Source organism: Ruditapes philippinarum, unplaced genomic scaffold (genome assembly GCF_026571515.1).
Source record: "Ruditapes philippinarum isolate M1 unplaced genomic scaffold, ASM2657151v2 ctg3943_1_1_1_1, whole genome shotgun sequence".
NCBI lineage: Eukaryota > Metazoa > Mollusca > Bivalvia > Venerida > Veneridae > Ruditapes > Ruditapes philippinarum.
The window spans coordinates 5,293-24,790 of NW_026852872.1; the positions used below are offsets into that span (position 1 = coordinate 5,293).

Here is a 19,498-nt window from a genome sequence, read left to right on the forward strand (position 1 = left end):
AAATAGTCATTATTGTATTTGTTTTTAGCTCTCTTATTGTAAAATTTTCCTCCATTTAAGTTAAGTTAAGTTCAGTCCGATCAGTTTATGATCGTTTCCGATCATTTGATTGTTCATTCCAACCACTTTTGGGCAGTGGTTGGGCGTTTTCATATAAATACGACAAAATCAACCGTTTGAGTCAGTCTAATCTTGTCTATATTTTTTAAGCAACACCCTTTTACGCTGTTTTAGAAAATTTGAAGTATGTATTAGAAATTTTAGCGGCCCCTGAACTTGTAAATTTGTTTGTATTATGTGCCATTTATTTTAGTAAGCAAATTTTATTTACAGAAAGACAATTTACTTACAAAATACAAATGGTATAAGATTTTACATTATAATTTAATACAGTTTCATAAATTATAGTTAATGTTTATTGACTTTAAACTTTATTCTCTGCTCTTATTGATAAATGATATAAGCTGCTACGGTTCACTAACTTGTAATATATTTTTAATACGCGATAATATTAGCAGAATTTTAAATTGAATACATCCTGTACAATACTATGGCAAATTATCCATAAGTATCATAAGTCAACAACCTCAAGTGTATGTCCAACAACTTAACAACTGAATTCTATGTATATTTAATTAACATTGCAGTTACCCATCATTTTGCTATGAATAATTGTCACAGTTGCTGTTAAATATTGTCTGATGACACATATCTTTATGTGAATAAAAATTATTTAAGTGTTTACCTGATTTGTCCTGCATTTATACTATATATCTACGGTTCAACTACAAATAGATGATTTATCTATTGAAGGCCCTGCTCAGTGAAGATCGAACCACTAGTACAGTTGCATCCATATAAGATTGTAATAGATAGCGCTACCAAATAAAGATTATGAAACAACACCTGCTTAAGACCTGTACTGCCGGCACGCGACATTCTATATTCAACAAGATTTTAAGTTAATTAAAGAAGATGATGGTATATAACTATGACTAGTTTGTTATAAGTGTTGTCATAATTATCTAACCTTTTATAGTGTACATGTATCTTATCATACCCAAACCCCACATGATCCACTCAAAATGTGTATGACTCTAGCATTTGTATAAAATATACTCACAATGACGTGTGTTTACACTCGAAATCCGCCATTTTTCCACATCGTACCATTACACTTCACTTAAAAACGTATCCGAACGCTATACGTCCGACCCCCCTGCTAATGCAGAGTGCCAACAGTCACATGCAACATAAAGTATGAATATATATATACATATATAATTATACAAATTCCATAGTTTAATAACATTTTATTGAATACATGAATTTTACATCAATTCATTTACATCAACAAAATTACGCAATATACAAAGGGTTAGGCCAAAAGTTTTTACCACATTATCGTGGGCACTTCCATCATAAAGTAAAGATAGTTATACATAAAAGTAAATATGCATTAAGTAACAATACATTTTCATTTTTAAGATGAAAGATTAAGATACAAATCCCTTGAAATACGTCAAGGTATACATGTAGTTAATATAGTGTCTTAAGAACCTTATTACAGTATCTACCATTTTACCAATTGTCCGTGTTATATTTCAATAACTTCATGTAACATTTGATATGTTTGGCAATGATTTGGTTAACTCATACACTACATATGAATTCTCCGGTAGTTCCAATAGTTTTCTGTCTGCCCTTTTCTCTGTGTTTTTTTTTTACTGTCTGTGTCATACATTTTTGCTGTTGATATAATTGGTCAATTTTGTCATATCGACAAGTTCAATTGTACTATTGTATTTATTTGTTTATGTAACAAAAAAGCCACCATATTTATGTTCGCAATAAAATATGTTCAATATTGAATATTTGATATACGTAATACACATCTTGTAATTTTGAAATAATGACCCAAGCAATTCTATATTGCCAAAAGGAAATAACCTTTTTAATTAAAAAAAATAATTGATTTAAAAAAATATTACGATTCAAGTTTTATTCAGTATACAGTTATAGCCTAATCATGAAGTTAGGGATATTTGTATTACTGGTAAAATGTAAGTTGTTTTCTGTTGACATCATTGATTTTTAGTTTTTTGATCTTTTATAATAATTATTATTGTAAAGTAAAAGTAGTTTTTATGATAAAAATCAGAGTTTTTTTTAAATATTTTTCATACAACAGTCAGAATCTGTTTTAATCTAATTTTCTGAAATATTTTTCCTTTTTTATTTCTTGTATTTATTTTCCAGTTATGACTTTGGCGTTATGTCAGGAAAATCAAGAGGAGAGAATAAAAAACGGACAAGACGTAACTGGAGGAGACTTTTCATTTGCAGTAAAGTTGCAACTTAATAACAAACACGTTTGCAATGGTATACTTGTTGATAGCAAATGGGTGGTTACTCTGAAAAAATGCGTCGATAAAAAGTAAGATTTCTTTGCCATTCATATCTTTAATGTCTATCACTTTAACATTTTAATGACCCTCAAAATCTTTACTTCAGCTTAAGGTATTATAACTTTAATTACCTTAATTATTGGCGTCTAAGATTTGTAATTGTTTTGTCACACATGATATCATACGAAACCATAGCCACAAATAACCTTTTCTGCAATCTTTACTTCCATGCTTCGTAACGTTTGGATGTAATTTGAAATCTAAATGTGCATACTGTAAAATATACGTATCATAAAGCGCCTGTAATCAGCGCAAATTTATACACTGCGCGGGTATGCGTTACCATGATTTTTAAATTCGCTGTTACGGGCAAGCTATTTGCGTTATCAGATTACATATATTATCAGTTTATAGGTTTTGTTTTAAGAATTAGTGTGATATATAACAATAAGTGTGAGGTTGAAAATTTATAACGTCATAATTATGATGTTTAGTTTCGCGATTGCAATTACATGAATTAAAGCGATGAGCATTTTACTTGAGGTACTATTTGATGAAACATTCGTAGGAAGGGCCAATTCTCTAATGTTGTCAAAACTTGTGACCCGACCCTTTTGCTTTTTAATAATAACTATAACATCCATGTAATTACTGTAAATTCATTCGTTACTGTTTTGTAGTATGTTAACATGTGACAATGTATCTGTTTTTGTATAAAATGTAATAACAATAAAATATGATTAAACTAACACTCGAATGAGTTAAAACAAATGTTCTTCTTTCCTTCATATATAATTACACGTAAGAATAGAATGGGCTGGCACGTGGTGACGTGGTAGGTTAGCAGCATGATGGAACTACTGTAATTTCATTACTGAACATAAAATGGATTCTTATTTCCAGACGGATTTCCGAACAAGGATTATAAATGCGAACCTTTCTTTTTTGGAAACAAAATATTTGAGTTTATTTTAATAACTTTTTTCAAATAGTTTATTCTAATTACAGGAAAGTATCACAGTATAGAGTGCACATGAGTTCTTCACAAAGCAAGGGTATAGAAGTAATGCGTGAAGTCAATAAACTTGAGGTAATGAGTTTTTTTATCTTAGTACAAACCTACTTACACTCAGCCAATGATAATTCTAAAACTATGAATAGTTTGCAATGATAATGTAAAATGTAGTCACATCTAGTTTTTCATAGCTTCTGATAACATCCATTGTTACTAGCACAATAAAACCATTGGACCTGTATAACTTGTTCAGAATGGAACACTTTGTGTTCAAATGATATACGAATGCTATTCACTAAGTCGTGAATATTCGCTGTAAAATAGAAATATAACGTCCGAGCGACAATAAGTTTAAAAAAGTGTATAAGAAACAGTATCCCAATAAATTATACAAACACTAAATAATAAAGCCTGTATGCAGTTCTGAGGTGTTCGTATGTCGCCAACGCCAAAAAAACCCCCCAAGTCATTTTACAAACCTAACACATCATTTCAAAAATAGATGGTGTGACTGATGTCGGTGTAAGACAGTCTTATGTTGTGACGTTGACATTTCCCGCATGTCTGATGCTATATGAAATACACTCGATTTGTTTTATGGTTTTCACTGGATTACTGATTTATCCATGAAAATTATATGTGATAATTTCACAGTGAAAATTATCAAAATATAATTTCACACTTTTCAATGACGAAACTACTTTTTAAAGATTTCCCCATGTGGTACCTCAATGTTATTTTTACTGACAATTCTGACAATGTCAGGCTGTTTAAAGAAAAAGCAAAGCTGAAATTGATAAATAACTTAAATGTCAAAAGTAATAAAATAAGAAAACTTACTTCTATTCATTCAAATTCCAATCACCAAATTTCGTCTCTCAATTTTTTTGTTTCATATTTATAGTCTGAAAAATACATGCAAAACTGCTCTTGGTGACATTTGGGCATGTTAAAGTATCATACGAGCAATAACTGCCGTATGCTTAATGAAAAATTGAAAAGCAATTACAGCCATCAACCGAAGAATAAGTAAACAACCCAGCGTTCCTGAGCCAGCTTCCAAGTTTTCCATTTTCCTAGCTGTTTTTTTAATGTTTTCACATCTGTCAACACTTACTTTTTATCTGTTACAATCCTCAAATAAGTTTGTTTTTCTTTTAAAAAGGTGTATGAGTAACAAATCCAAATGATATCCCTCTGAATCATACACAATTATTTTCCTCCCGTAAAATACACAATTTAAAAAGATGGCTGCCGCATACATTTAACAAAGCCAGGTCTAATATAAATTCGCAGTAAGTTACAGAAATTTGGATGGATGGTTGGACTTTTTTTCCTACAAGAATTGTTTGTTTTTATTATTAAACAAGCGAACATCCATTTTTTTTAATAAAATAACTTATTTTTCAGCTCAATACTTCTTGTATTTATTGAGAAATTCCGACTAAATGGGGCTCTCAATGGGGAAAAAAGGATTTTAATATCAACGTTAATATTATGGAAATTTCGTTTTAACTTGTTATTAAGTATAAAATAAAAAAAGAATTGTTTGTTTGTTGTGTAAGATGTAATTTTATTCATTCTCGTGAACTTTGAAAACAGTATTCTGTTCTAGTAATACTGTTTTTAAAGGCCACTCGATGAAATAAAATTTCATCTTACACACAAACAAACAAATATCCTCTATATAAAATTACATGTTTATAGTGATTCTGTTATCTATTTCTGCATTTAGTGCCAAAAGACATCTACGGTCTCAACCCGAGCGTCCAACCTTTTCAAGTTTGCCGTTCTACCCGTTTTTACGGGTTATTTGTTACTCTCTGACTGAAATAAAACAAAACGTAGAAAAGTACCAGAATGTTTTCCGAATGTTGGTATACAAGTGTCATAAGAATTGTTAACTATGTTACAATCAAATAGCGTAAATGTAATGTCCGTAGGCAAGCAGTCATGACCTATGGAGAAAGTTGAAAACATTTTTAATTAGGAAAACTTCAAATAGTTCACACGGAATTTCAGAATTTCAGAAATAAACTACACTGAAAATTTTAAAAGATATTAAATTGTGATTTCAGAATAAGTGCTCGGCCATCATATGCCAATGCCTTTAAACAATTAAGGGTGAAATCTAAGTGTGAATATTAACATTTTTATACGAAATGTTGCATTTGCGATGATTTCTTAACATTTACCTCAAAAAGAACAACAACAACAAACAAATAGGCTTCACTTATATCCCATAACGGTTATTGCGTCAAAAATAATATTTAAAAATCAGTTGAAGTATTGAATTACTAGCACCTTTAATATAAATATAATGGGTAAGGAATTTCACCAGAATATTCATCATCAACTAAAATTGTATTATTTATTTGTCAGTTTGTAATGTAAAGATATTTGTCTTGAGAACTGTTACTACGAGTAAATTTACACAGTTATCCTAGGAACAGAAATATAGACCTCTTTACGACGCGACCCATTGCTAGGCAAAATCGACCGGAGGAAGTATTTTCTCGCGCACAAAAGTTAGTCTACTTTATTCTTACTGAAACACGTATCTAATGATTTAAGGCTTTATATAAGATTCATAAAATTCTTTTTTATACGCAAAAATGGATGCTGCCAGCAATAATTTCAAAAATATGCAATACCCTCTGGCATCACTGTAATTTTTGAATCAATGTACATCTGTATTATCTATCCAGAATGATTGTATATTTTTAATTAATGTTAGGAAATTTACAATTCAATTTGAAAAAAGGTCAAACATGTATAATGACTTATATTTTTGGTGAAATTTGCTTTAAGCTATAACATATTGCAATTTATTTTATTTACTTGTAATATTAATTAAGCTTGTTCATTTCAAATAAACAATTTCAAATCTTTATCGACATATGATGTCTTAAACAAGATAGATCTAAATGAAACAATAAAATCACAGTCAATATTTTTTGCAGACGACATTTTTCAGGTGTGGTGGCTTAGGGAGTAAGGCAGAGGGTTTTAAGACATTGCACAATGCTATGCATTATAATATATTTCTTAAGGTTTTACCAACAACAAAACATGTATTTATCAAGCTGGTTAACTAATACTCAATAAGCAATATATCAGCTTAACTTTAGGCTGACTTTATTAACTAACAAATTGCAAAATACGTATATAGAAAGCTGATTTAAATATTGCCTGCATTTCAATTATTGGTCATACATCATTTGTCAAGACTAAACCTTAAATTTGAATATTACAAATCACTGCAATTTGTATTATTATGCTCCCCGAAAAATTTCGGGGGAGCATATAGTCGCCGGGTTATCCGTCCGTCTGTCCGTACGTATGTCCCGAATTCGTGTCCGGACCATAACTTGGTTATTTGAAATCGGATTTTACTTTTCACAAAAATGATCACCATATTGAGACAACGTGTCGCGCGCAACTTTTGGGTCGCTACATTGAAGGTCAGGGTCACACATGACCTTGCAGCAAAATTGTGTCCGGCCCATAACTTCGTGATTTCAAGTCGGATTTTCCAACTATTTCACAGAAATGATCACCATATAGAGAAGACGTGTGGAGCCCAACATTTGGGTTGTTTTTACACTTTGAGCTTTGTATGTGTCCAAAGCCTACTCGGGGAGCATCACCCAGTTCAACCGGCTCTTCTTCATAGCTGTTCCAGTCTAAAACAAAAGAATAATGTCTGTTTCATTTTCAATTTATACGGTTATTGTTTTTCAAATATTGAAACACGCGAATAAGACAATGGTCAACTCGGCACGGTTATTGTGTTAATTAAATCTTGTCATAAATCTATTGTCAAGTACTTTATTTTAATTTAACATTACTTGTAAACATCATTAGCACTTTTTAACTGAATAACATTGTATGCTATTGTATTTCAGGTTCCAGACAAGAAAAATAACGATGTTATAATGTTGGAGCTTAACAAGGAAGTTGATGAAAGTAAAGATAAAGTGACAGCTTTAGATCGTTTTAGTACATCTAAACTTGACAAGAAAATGACAAATTGCAAAGCAGTTGGCTTTACTGGTAAGTACCATGATATTAAGTAAAAGTTTATTTGTATTTTTATAGCTCTAGAGACGGTCCTTCTACGTAACTGAAATACACAACATACAGATTTTGTTTGATTTATTGTATTATTATCAATAAAAGTTTGCAACAAAATGTTTAAATAAATTATTTCGAAAGACCAAACGTTCAAATCATGCTTTTCTTTCCATTACTGACTTCAATATTTTAAATTTTGTCTTTTTTAATGTTCTTTAGGGATTCCATATTTATGTATTTGCATGGGACAATAGTCTTAAATGAAATGTAAATATAGGTAAGTGAACAATTCAAGTTTAACATTCTCAAGTCTTTGAAAGGTAATTAAGGTATATTCAACCCAGTGGGAAACACAGATACATACCTATTTAATGACATAATATCAATATGTTTTTGGTTGTTTCCCAGAAAATGGGAAGCGTCAAAGTGAGGTAGCTGTTTCATTAAAGTGGAACAAATGCAAAGGAAAAGGGACGCTTTGTTTTGGTACGAAAACAGGATCAGTTTGTAAGGTAAGCTGCTCATACGCGTTTTAAGCTGATATGTGTCCATGTTTGTACATATCCTTTCATTAATTACTCTTGTTGCATTTGAGGGTGTTAGAATTAACAAGGTGACCTTTATAAGACATTATTTTTTGTCCAATCACATTGTAGTATTTTTCAAATTTCTGTTAAGTCTAACTTTGGTTAATGTGTACTAACTAAATAAAATTTACCAGTCTAACAAATTGCATTATATTAGGGAGGAGTTAGCTCTGAGTCGTTAAATATCTAGGTTAGTGTAAAAAATTAGAAGCGGTCATATGTTTCTAAATGTGAGGATACAATCTATTAATTTATTACATAGATAATACATATGGGACACGCAGAGACTAATGATTATATAGTAACTTTTTTATATCCTTTGAACTCTAAGAAAAATGACTGTTTTAAATTGCTGACTGTTTTAAACTTTATATTTTCTAGAAAAAGTAACCAAAACATTATTTTATTTCACTTGATAGGAATGAACAGCATTAACAATCATTGATATCAAAAATACAATGATTACATTTTTTGGCTGGAAAACTCTTTGAAAATGGACCCCCTCCACACAGAAAAAAATGAACTGTTTTTCAAATGAGCCAATCAATAGGGACTTTAAATGTTAGTGAATAATTTGAAGCTAATAACGAATTTGTATCAATGAATAATCTCTTATGTATTTTTCTCACATTTTCCATTTATTTTAAAAGGATGTACACATTTCGCATCGTTTTCCTCGCTGTTTTTTTCCAGATATTTTATAGAAACATGATAGTCTTACTGTAGATAAAGGTATAAATTCTGTGACATTTCAGTAATAAAATGTGCCTGGGCCATTTATTTAGCTTATCTAATTGTGACATGTTAGAACTTTGACAAGATGTAGACATCTTGTAGAGCGAAAGGGCGGAGCTATCGGTGATTTAGAGATATGTCTTGTTGTTGGTTGAAAAAAATAATGTTGATCATTAAATAGGTTAATGTTTAATAATACACATTAACAAAAATAATTGGTCGCCTGCCTGTGGCAGGCTTGACCAATTATTTTTTTTAATGCGTATTATTAAACACTAACCTATACTAAGTTTTTTTTAACATATACGAGTTTTACCTCAAAGTAAGTTCTATATGTTCCATCAATATCGCCATTCTCTGTAGCTATTATATATTACAAAAGCACTAAGCTGAAATGATAATATATTATATGCGTGCAGATGGATTTATGGTTGATATATTCATATACTAGTAGTTAACAGTTACATATTCTAATTTATTCAAAACATTTGAAATATATATTTAGAAAATTTAAATCTATTAAGAGTTAATGTTCAAAAACATGATTATTTTCTACTAATGTCGATGTTTTTACTAAGATGACTCCTCGTACATTATAACTATCCTGAATTGGTAGAAAATTACTATATTCCCTTAAAAATCGTTGTTACGTTTTGAAATCAAAACAAACCAAATAACTGCTTAACAAATATACTACAAGTACTTTCTTATACATGTATCTGCATTTGAAATATATTTTGTTAAAATAATATCGATTTTATACTCATATATTATTCAATATTTAAGTTATAACATTTATCGTTTTAGGTTGACAATGGATCCCCGGTAGTCTGTAAATATCAGTCAAAATGGTACCTCACGGGATCATCATTCGTCAACAAAAAGTGCAGCAATAAAAACATCAAAGGATTTAGACTATCGTACTACAGCAGTGCTATAAAGAAAGTAAGAACGCTACAAAACAATATAATAATCAATAATATCAATGTATTTAGAACCAAAGATAAAGTATAATATAAAATCAGTAAACTGAAGAGTTTATCATTAAGATATATTTACGTAAATGCAGCAAGTTTGCTTCCGCTGTGGTGGTGGTGTTGGTAGTTTTCACTCCGGATCACGACAGTAAGACACATTGTATTCACCAGAGCACAGTTCAACCACCGCTGTATGAAATCTTTAACCTGACAAAAGCTTATTTTGCTCACATTTAGTGTTATTCACGATCATTTAAGAATTTGTGTGAAGTAAACCATTAAATAATAGGGTACTGTAGTGCGATAAGTTTGCAATATGCGGTTACGAGAATTTATTACATGCTTTTCGATGGTTTATAGAAATATATCAGTGAATTAACACTGATAATTTCACTGTTTTGAAACAGTGAAATTACCATTTTGATAATTTCACTGTTTTGAATTCAAGCCCCTTACGTTGTTTCAGTGAAATACCAGCGTGCATAGTACTGGGTACCAACTTAATGACGTGACGTCGTAAATGACGTCACGTTGTATTATTATTTGGCGCGCTTTTCATTCAGTATAAGGTTTAATGTCTTTTTAAAACGTTTCTTTGCATGTAATAAAAAGAAAATTTGTTTAGTTTAGTGTAAGATCGAAATATATTTCACCTTGTGAACACCAAAAGTTCATATTTCACTCGTGGCTGCACCACTCGTGAAATATACCTTTTGGTGCTCGTCCGGTGAAATATATTCCGATCTTACACTGAACTAAACAAATATCCTCTATATTACCGTTTCAATGCATTCTCAGTCTCAGAATTGAATAAGAAAAGGCAAACATTTATTTTATAAAACGTGTGTTTAATCTTTGGTCTTTAGATATGTTTTTATATGTTTTAAAGAAGCAACTTAACTAATTATTTTTACTTTCATATGATTGCAATTTATTTGTTAAATATTGCATATATCTGTCTGAAGATATTATCGTTTGTTTTATAAAATGTATTGCTGTTGATTTTATATTAGTTTATAGCACTGTGAATAACCATTATGGAATTTATAGAATTGTGTGTTAAATCAAAGAAGCAAGTTTAAAATTTCAAGTTATATGCTAATCTTGTGACAAAAGCAGTGTTGAATGTGACATAATTTATAAAAGTATCAAGACCAAAACGAAGTGATAGTTTGTCTTCTTTACAAAATGTCTCAGATATATTGTCAACCAGAACCGTTTTGAAATATATTACATCTATTCTATCAAGCATGTCTTTCTAGTTTGCTATTTAAGTGGCTATAAAATATAGCAATGCTTTCATTTCAATTTAAAAACCATGCTAAGATAACTATGCTGCGAGTTTTCTGACCATTTACCGGTATGTTTTGACAATTGATATTATAGAAAAGCAATGTTACGTTATAACATTTTAGATATAACATAAGTGTTTACATTCTATTCTAGGTTGTGAAGGACAGCGAAGTAATAGGTAATTAATCAAGCATTATTTAATGAAAACAAATTTAAAATAGGAAATGCAAGAATAAAAACCATTTATTTGTAAAAAAATAGATAAATGAATAGAAAAATAATGACTATGAAAAAAGAAAAAAAACGTAAACAGGGTGTAAGGCATTGGTTTTCATAACTTCTAATCTAAACTGTGTATATTATATCAGCAGCGTTATGAATTTAAAGAAAAGAGAAGGAAACAAAGTACACGCATGTATACTTTTGTCATTGCCTTTTATCTTACGATGTTTAAACTGTTGCCTGCTTCATATAACTTCATATATGTAATATAACTCCATATATTTTTATAACTTCAAATAGATCATATAACTGCATAGATTCATTTATATATTTATCTGAAGACATTTCATTTCACGAGCGAAATTATTTTTTCTGAAGTTAATTGGCAGATTTTGGTTGCGTTCGTTGGGCGCCGCCTTTCCTTGTTGATCTTGTTTACCATATTTTGTGTAGATTTTAATCATATCTGTAAAATATGAAAATAAAATGCATTAAAGGAGAGCAAAGTTTACAACAATATCCAAAACCAACGGCACACAAATTGGCACCAAATGACAGTAGACATACAGGACCATAGGGGAGCTTAAGTTTAATTATAAATGTAACAATTTGTAGTAAGAAGGGGATGTAGGTATTTAAGGAAGGGGTAGAGGGGCAAAAAAATGAGGAGGGCAATAAATTTAACGACAAGGTGAAAATTGGAATTTGAAGCGGAAAACGCACATAGAAAATGTAGAAGTACATTTTGCTCAGAATGCTTCTTGTGGTAGTCAAATGATTTCTTCAAGTTTTTAACATGTATATAGTACTTTCTTACAACTGTCTACTAACTGCAAATATCAATAGTCATTACGTAAATAGCTCGTTTAATCTGGATTTTGCCATTTTTCTGCTCGTGCGTACGAGTATGTAATGCTATTATGATTAAACAAGATATTTTTTTTTTAAAATGACCGCTGTCCACACCTTGATACGGCAGGCTGTCTAGACCTTTAACATAGCGGGGAGTTACATAATGTATCGATTTTTCGCGATTTTATGATGTATTTCTGTGTTAAGTAATATATGTATTACATTTTATTTTAGGATGTGGAACCGCTCCGAATATTGACAACGCAAATGTTCTTTTGTCTAATAGCAGTACAGACATTGGGGCTCGGGCTGACGTGAGTTGTTTCCAGGGATACACTTCAAACAAAACCGTTCTTAATTGCCTAGAGTCCCGTAAATGGGAAACAACCGAATGTACAGCAATAGGTAAATGCATTTGTAAGGAGTTATTACATGATTAGTTAAATTCGTATAATTATTTAGCAAGTTAGGTACAGTACAATTGTGAACAACATTCGTCTAAAGTATGAAATGCATGATAACATGTTATCATTTATTTATCTAATTCGTCTGTTGAAATGTTGATCTGATAGTGTCAAAGAGTCATCACTTACAGACCGACGATCACTTCTCATTAAGCCGCCATTGTTAAAGTTTAAAATGTAAACATCTGGAAACAAAGTGATCCCTAGCAAGCATTAATCACAACAAAATAATATGAGAATTGCAGACTCGGTTTGATTGAGTCTGTACATGAGGGATAATGAATAAGTGCAACATCCCTCACGCCCCCTAGCACCGGCTTGAGCGGTACTCAATTCTGAACACATAATAGTGCTGGCATCAACAACATTGGAGTGAAGAACGGGACAACGTGTATATAATAAGTCAGTTATGTAAAAAAAATATTGGTGAAAAATATTGCGTCAAACAAAAACGGTAAAACAAAAAAACATTATATTTCAGTTATAAATTTACAACATAATCGGGAAATATCTCGGCATTAATTTAAGGCTTCAAGGCGTTATATGCAAATTGAAGGATAGAGGGCTTGGTAATATCCCGAATACCGATAGCCTCGTAAAGTCAATACAATCATTCTTGCCCGTGTAGCCGAATAGCCATTGAAACAATATGTTTTTGTCGAGTTTTGGTATAACGGGCCATCTTAGATCATAACCGTATTGGTATAACAGGCCATCTTACATCATAACCGTTTTGGTATAACAGGCCATCTTACACCATAATCGTTTTGGTATAACGGGTCATCTTACATCATAATCGTTTAGGTATAACGGGTTATCTTACGTCATAAACCGTTTTGGTATAACGGGTTATCTTACGTCATAAACCGTTTTGGTATAACGGGTTATCTTACGTCATAATCGTTTTGTTATAATGGGTCATCTTAGGTCATAACTGTTTGAATCAAGGCCGATGTCCATATCGCGAAAAGCGCGAAAAAACGATGAAAGAGGGTTCATGATATTCAGTGACAAGATTCTTTCGATATTAAGGAAAAGAAATACAAATACGTTTATGGGCTTTAAGTCTAATATCTGTGATATTTATTTGATTAACATACTTTATGCATACCTGTACATTAAAAGTAAATTTAAAAAAAAATCGAAAAAATGAAAAATCTTTTGAAATCAATCAACAAAAACGTGAATCATTAGTAGTTGAAATTGAAGCTTGTTAAATTGGGGCATTATTGTCTGTTCGTAAGAGGTAACAAAAGATGCCACACCTCTGGCATCGTTTCATGCGGTATCCGATATTCAGCAACGAAACAACTGTTATACATTACTTGCCATAATTACTACCATGTCAGTTTTAACCTCAGATATATTTACTGAAAACCATTGTTCTTAGAAAACAAGATGATAGGAAAGTCATGATCGTTTATGTGTTATAATAGAAAGAAATAAGAATCCATAAAGAAAGCTCAACGCGGCAAAATTGAAAATGTTGCAGGCTCGGTTTGATTTATACTATCCTGCATGTTGTGAGCTTTTGTGGTTTGTAAAGCGATATTCTCGTGCTTGAAATAGGTCATGGAGTTCTGGAGAAAGCTTGGAGCTTTTATAAGACATTATCAATGTTGCTTCGCAAAAAAGAGGAAAACTGTTTTTGGAATGTAGTGTTTTAGATACAACTGTAATAATGATGAAAACTTCCACATTGAACTATTTCCATTCCAGAGTCAGAGGATTACGTAGTTCGCCTACCACTGGACTTTGACCCATTACTGTATGCTATCGAATTAAAACCTGACATCTACAATAATGTTGAACCTGAAGAGTTTTCTTTTACTGGATCTGTGACGATAAAATTGAATTGTTTGAGCGACACTAGTATCATTACTTTAAATATAAATAGGCTTTCAATAGAGGGTAAGTACTCGTCGTGTTGTTTTATGATACTAAAACATTTGCATTTAGTTACAATACAAATGACTGTATAATATAGACCGCTAGTAATACCGATTGTTGAAACCCCTGCGCTAAGGCTCCATCTGTGTCGATTTGAAGCGATGTTGAATATGTTAAATAATATATGCTCTGCTCAATAAGTTTAAGCAGGTTTATGAATAGTTTAATGCCCCCGTCAAATTTTCGACGGAAATGAAATACCGAGTTAAGACTAACAATTCGTCATTTCGAGAAGCGTATTTAACACTCTCCATTTGCAAGGTTAATGTGTTTTGTTGACATTATCATTAAGTATTTTCGAAAAATGTTTTGTATTTACTTAAAACTATTTATTCCTCTGGCTGATATACATTTTTACACAAGATGGATCACATTTCAAATATGTGCACATTAAAGGAAATTAATTTAACACTGCTGAAAGCATAATGTGGCAAACAATCGAACGTTACTAGTTTGTAGAGGTTTCTGATTGCTTAAATTGATATACACGTACAAAATGGTTAAACTGTTGAAGAAGAATTATCTTATATTTCAAATTTTGTGTCAAGTTATTAACTCTATATTCAGGACCTATCGTTGTGAATCTCGAGGGCAGCTCTGAGAATTTGTACCAGAAACATGTGATTGAGAAAGAGCTACAGTTTTTATACATCTTGACAAACCAATATCTTAAGGCGGGTGGAAAGTATGTGCTCAGCATAAACAAATTTGATGGATTTTTAGGAGCCACCAGTGATGGATTCTTTTATGCTTATGATGAAGAAGATGGTAACAAAGTGTTAGTATACAACCTTTTGATTTTATGAGCAAACATAGTTCTAAAAAATGCATTCTTGAATACAAAATAATTCTTCCTTTACATATTACTGTGATGCAAAGTTATTATTTTAAAATTTGAATGCTCCTAATGCAGGAATATTTAGTTTGCTTCACTATATTTTGCTTGACTATAATTGAAAGGTTGAAAAAACAGTTTCGCTGGTTTAAAGATTTATCTTTTTGTTTTTATTTTGATCACAGGTATTTTGCCGCAACCCAGTTTCAACCGATATCCGCAAGGAAAGCGTTTCCATGCTTCGATGAACCAGCGATTAAATCCCGATACGACATTACTCTTGTTAGGAAGAAATCTGTGTCATCGTTATCCAATATGCCACTTTCTAATTCGACTAATAGGTGATTACGATGTGTTTTTTCCATATCTTTTATAGCTTTTTATGAGGAAATTTCAAAAGCATTTATCGTATACAGCAAGGTACATGTTCATGTATAGTAAACATGATAAATTGAGTGTAAAATACCCAATTTATTATTTAACGGACTGCATATTGAAAGTGCATTATCGTCCATATTACTTTCATTTAGTAAGTCTTAATAGCAAGTCTTTAATAAGTGCTGTTACTGAAAATCGAACATTTTTTGCTTTATTACACATTGTATTTTGACCATTTAAAATTTCCATTGCGTTAAGTCCTCACCCTATTTATTTTGAATATGCAAATTTGAGCCTGCATTTTTAATCATAAGAACTTTGGCTTTTTAAAGGAAAAACAGTGATATAACCAGATAATGACATATCAAAATTTGAGGTGGTCCCTCCCTCGGAAGCAATGACAAACCAAGTGATATTTCGTATTTTCATGCGATCTGCCTGCCAACATAAAAACAATCCATTTTTAACTTGATGAATAAAAAATGAAGATTGACAGATTTCGATTCTTATTGTACTTAACTATTTATTATGAAAGCTAAATTTGCTTTTAAAATAATATTTTAGAGCCAATGGTTGGATAGCAGATACATTTGAGAGAACGCCAAAGATGTCTGTGTACCTTTTAGCTTTCTTTGTTGGTAACCATGAGCATCTGGAAAAGACGACTGCAAATGGAGTCATAGTAAGAAAATACTCAATTTTATTTCTCTTTTCTTTATTTCTTAAAAAAGCAAATGAAGCACAAGAAAAAATAAAATGGAACTAACAAAATATTGATGAAACAAATCAAATTTACTTACATCTTAATATATATTGACATTTTTAAGGTAGAACGCAACATCTTGCAAACTTTCGAGTAGCATCTTCAAAATTGGCATGTTAAAAGTTGACCTTATTTTAATTAAGATTCCATTGATTTTAAATATTTCAAGACATTTTTTGTATACATGACGTCAAATTTGACCACCAAAGCCCGTTTTAGAACATGACGTCGTTGCTTTTCGTTGGCAAATGTTACGAATATCACAACGCCATACTTAAATTGAGGATACATTTCAAAGGAAAGTTAATGAAAAAAAAAATTGCTAGAATTGTTAAATAAGCAGCTTCAAAGCTGAAATTGTAGCTAAACTGAATTCAAATATTACTAAAAAATGCCAATTTTCTTTCAAACTTTCAAACATTTTCCGGCGTAAAACGATAAATTTATTTTCAGTATAAAGGAAAATATTTTCCGTTGAGTACTTTTGAATTTAAGATATTTTGTCTGCCGATAAAATTGTGATACTCGTAAAATTTACCAAGGATACGAGACGACGTCGTGTTCTAAAACAGGCTTTGGTGGTCAACTTTGACGCCATGGGTACAAAAAATGGCTTAAACTATTGGAATAAAATAAACGCAATCAAATCTGGAACATGGTCAACGTTTCACATGCAACTTTGCAAGACGCTACTTGTTTGTAAAGTGTAGCGTTCTACCATAATTTGTAAAAAAAGTTGTTAATTGTTTAGATTTAAAGATGCATTTAATCTTTGGTGCGCATTCTCAAAAATAAAATAAAATAAAATAAATAAATTACTTGCAACTTTGTCGTTTAATCAAATTTTATAGCTGTTTGCATAATCTGAAGTTAATGTGTGTTACAATTTACAAAGGAAATCATTTCTTTGTCGTTTGATTATTTATATAGCCGTTTACTAAAAATGTTTTTATTTTTATTTTGTTTCATTGGGAGTCATTGGAACGATACATCTCTGATTAAGAAGAAATCGTCTATGCTTTATGTTTTCTTACTTGCGAATATTACTTAGTATTGTTTGCGTATTTCATTTTTTTTTCTATTATTTGTCTTAGTTTCGCACATGGTCAAAACCTAGTGCTATCAATAAAACAACTTACGCTCTAGATGTTGGTGTAAAGATGCAAGAGTTCTTCGCAGATTACTTCGCAGTATCCTACCCATTACCAAAGCAAGGTAAAGATTTCGAAAATATCAACGATTAATGCTGACTTAGCTGTCATTTCTTGCAGCATTAGCTGAACATACTTAAATTGAGCCTCGTCACGACAAAACCAACATAATGTGTTTGCGACCAGCATGGATCCAGACCAGCCTGCGAATGCGCGCAGTCTGATCAGGATCCATGCTGTTCGCTTACAATAGATAAATACAGAATCCCTAAAGAAAGCCCAAAACGGCAAAATTGAAAATGTTGCAGGCTCAGTTTGATTGAGCCTGTTCATGGACGGTACTGGAAAGTGCAAGTTACCGTATTACAAGTAGAGAAACTGATAGCGAAAAGCATGGATCCTGATCAGACTGCGCAGATCCATACGCAGGCTGGTCTGGATCCAAGCTGGTCGCAAACCCATTATGTTGGTTTTGTCATGGCGCGGCTGAATTGTTTTAATATGTTGATATAAAATCGCATAAAATAAATACTAAAAAATATACTTCAAATTCAAATCGTTTCTTGGGATTGTTTGGCTGTTGAAGGTAACAAACCTCCATGTATTTCGTAACAATGGTTTTATGGACGACAATCTTGCAGTCTTGAAATACGAAGCTCCCAAACGCTTTTTCGTCGGTGTTCAGTAATAATTATTTTGGAAATTATACTCATGTATGCATTTAACGTTGAAATATATATGTAATTGATAAAGATTGTGTTACAATGTATGATAATAAATTATAACAACTGTAGACAATATTGCGATATCAAACTACCAATCGGGTGGAATGGAGAATTGGGGATTGATAGTTTATGCTGACAATTTGATGCTAGTAGACCTGGACAAGGATTCCCTCAAGTCAATAGAAACAGCAGCAAGCATTGTGTCGCACGAGGTTGCCCATACGGTAAATATTTTTTTCTATTGGTATATACAATAAGATTTTTTGTTGTTTTTTTTTTGTTTTGGGTTTTACGTCTCATCGACACAGTATAGGTCATATCGCGACGTTCCAGCTTTACTGGTGGAAGAAGACCTCAGGTACCCTTCCGTGCATTATTTCAGGCACGAACGGGCCCCTGAGTAGAACCACTGACGTTCTGAAAGCTAGCTGGATAGATTCCTCAATAAGATATTACTAAATGTGTTAAATCAATACATCATTTGAGCCGTGTCATGACAAAACCAACATAGTGGGTTTGCGACCAGCATGGATCCAGACCAGCCTGCGCATCCGCGCAGTCTGATCAGGATCCATGCTGTTCGCTTACAAACTCTATTACAAGTAAAGAAACTGATAGCGAACAGCATGGATCCTGATCAGACTGCGCGGATGCGCAGGCTGGTCTGGATCCATGCTGGTCGCAAACCCATTATGTTGGTTTTGTCGTGACGCGGCTCATTTCTTTAAATTGCTAAGCTGGTCACTTGCTAAATCGACCTGATCAGCATTCTAAACTGAAATAAGGTAGCTATTAACTTAAGTGATGTGCAAAGCTGTTTTTGTTCAATTCTTTAGTCGTACTTTACTTATGCAAAAAATATTTTTTATGTTACACTCCATGAGAAATATGATTTAATTTATTATTACAGTGGGTTGGTAATTTAGTGACGACTCACTGGTGGGATGATATTTGGTTGAATGAAGGATTTGCAAGATTTTACCAATATACTGGCGTAGATTTTGCCCATCCAGACTGGAACATGGTAATTAATTTTCAATTTATATGTGGATCAACTTTATTTTAC

The 19,498-nt window shown here is 31.8% G+C and overlaps 1 protein-coding gene across 1 annotated transcript in view; it reads left to right on the top strand.

Annotated features, from left to right (window-relative positions):
• Positions 1 to 1,981: 1,981 nt before the first annotated feature.
• The window catches only part of LOC132727158 (thyrotropin-releasing hormone-degrading ectoenzyme-like), a 28,988-nt gene continuing 11,471 nt past the window's right edge, over positions 1,982 to 19,498 (top strand). The window contains exons 1-15 of the mRNA XM_060712583.1: positions 1,982 to 2,063; positions 2,260 to 2,437; positions 3,417 to 3,498; positions 7,332 to 7,479; positions 7,909 to 8,012; positions 9,630 to 9,767; positions 11,246 to 11,270; positions 12,401 to 12,571; positions 14,350 to 14,541; positions 15,148 to 15,358; positions 15,601 to 15,756; positions 16,358 to 16,475; positions 17,651 to 17,771; positions 18,502 to 18,656; positions 19,343 to 19,456. Coding sequence (XP_060568566.1) covers positions 2,030 to 2,063; positions 2,260 to 2,437; positions 3,417 to 3,498; positions 7,332 to 7,479; positions 7,909 to 8,012; positions 9,630 to 9,767; positions 11,246 to 11,270; positions 12,401 to 12,571; positions 14,350 to 14,541; positions 15,148 to 15,358; positions 15,601 to 15,756; positions 16,358 to 16,475; positions 17,651 to 17,771; positions 18,502 to 18,656; positions 19,343 to 19,456 — 1,947 coding nt within the window. The 5' untranslated portion in view covers positions 1,982 to 2,029. The remainder of the gene's footprint in view (positions 2,064 to 2,259; positions 2,438 to 3,416; positions 3,499 to 7,331; positions 7,480 to 7,908; positions 8,013 to 9,629; positions 9,768 to 11,245; positions 11,271 to 12,400; positions 12,572 to 14,349; positions 14,542 to 15,147; positions 15,359 to 15,600; positions 15,757 to 16,357; positions 16,476 to 17,650; positions 17,772 to 18,501; positions 18,657 to 19,342; positions 19,457 to 19,498) is intronic.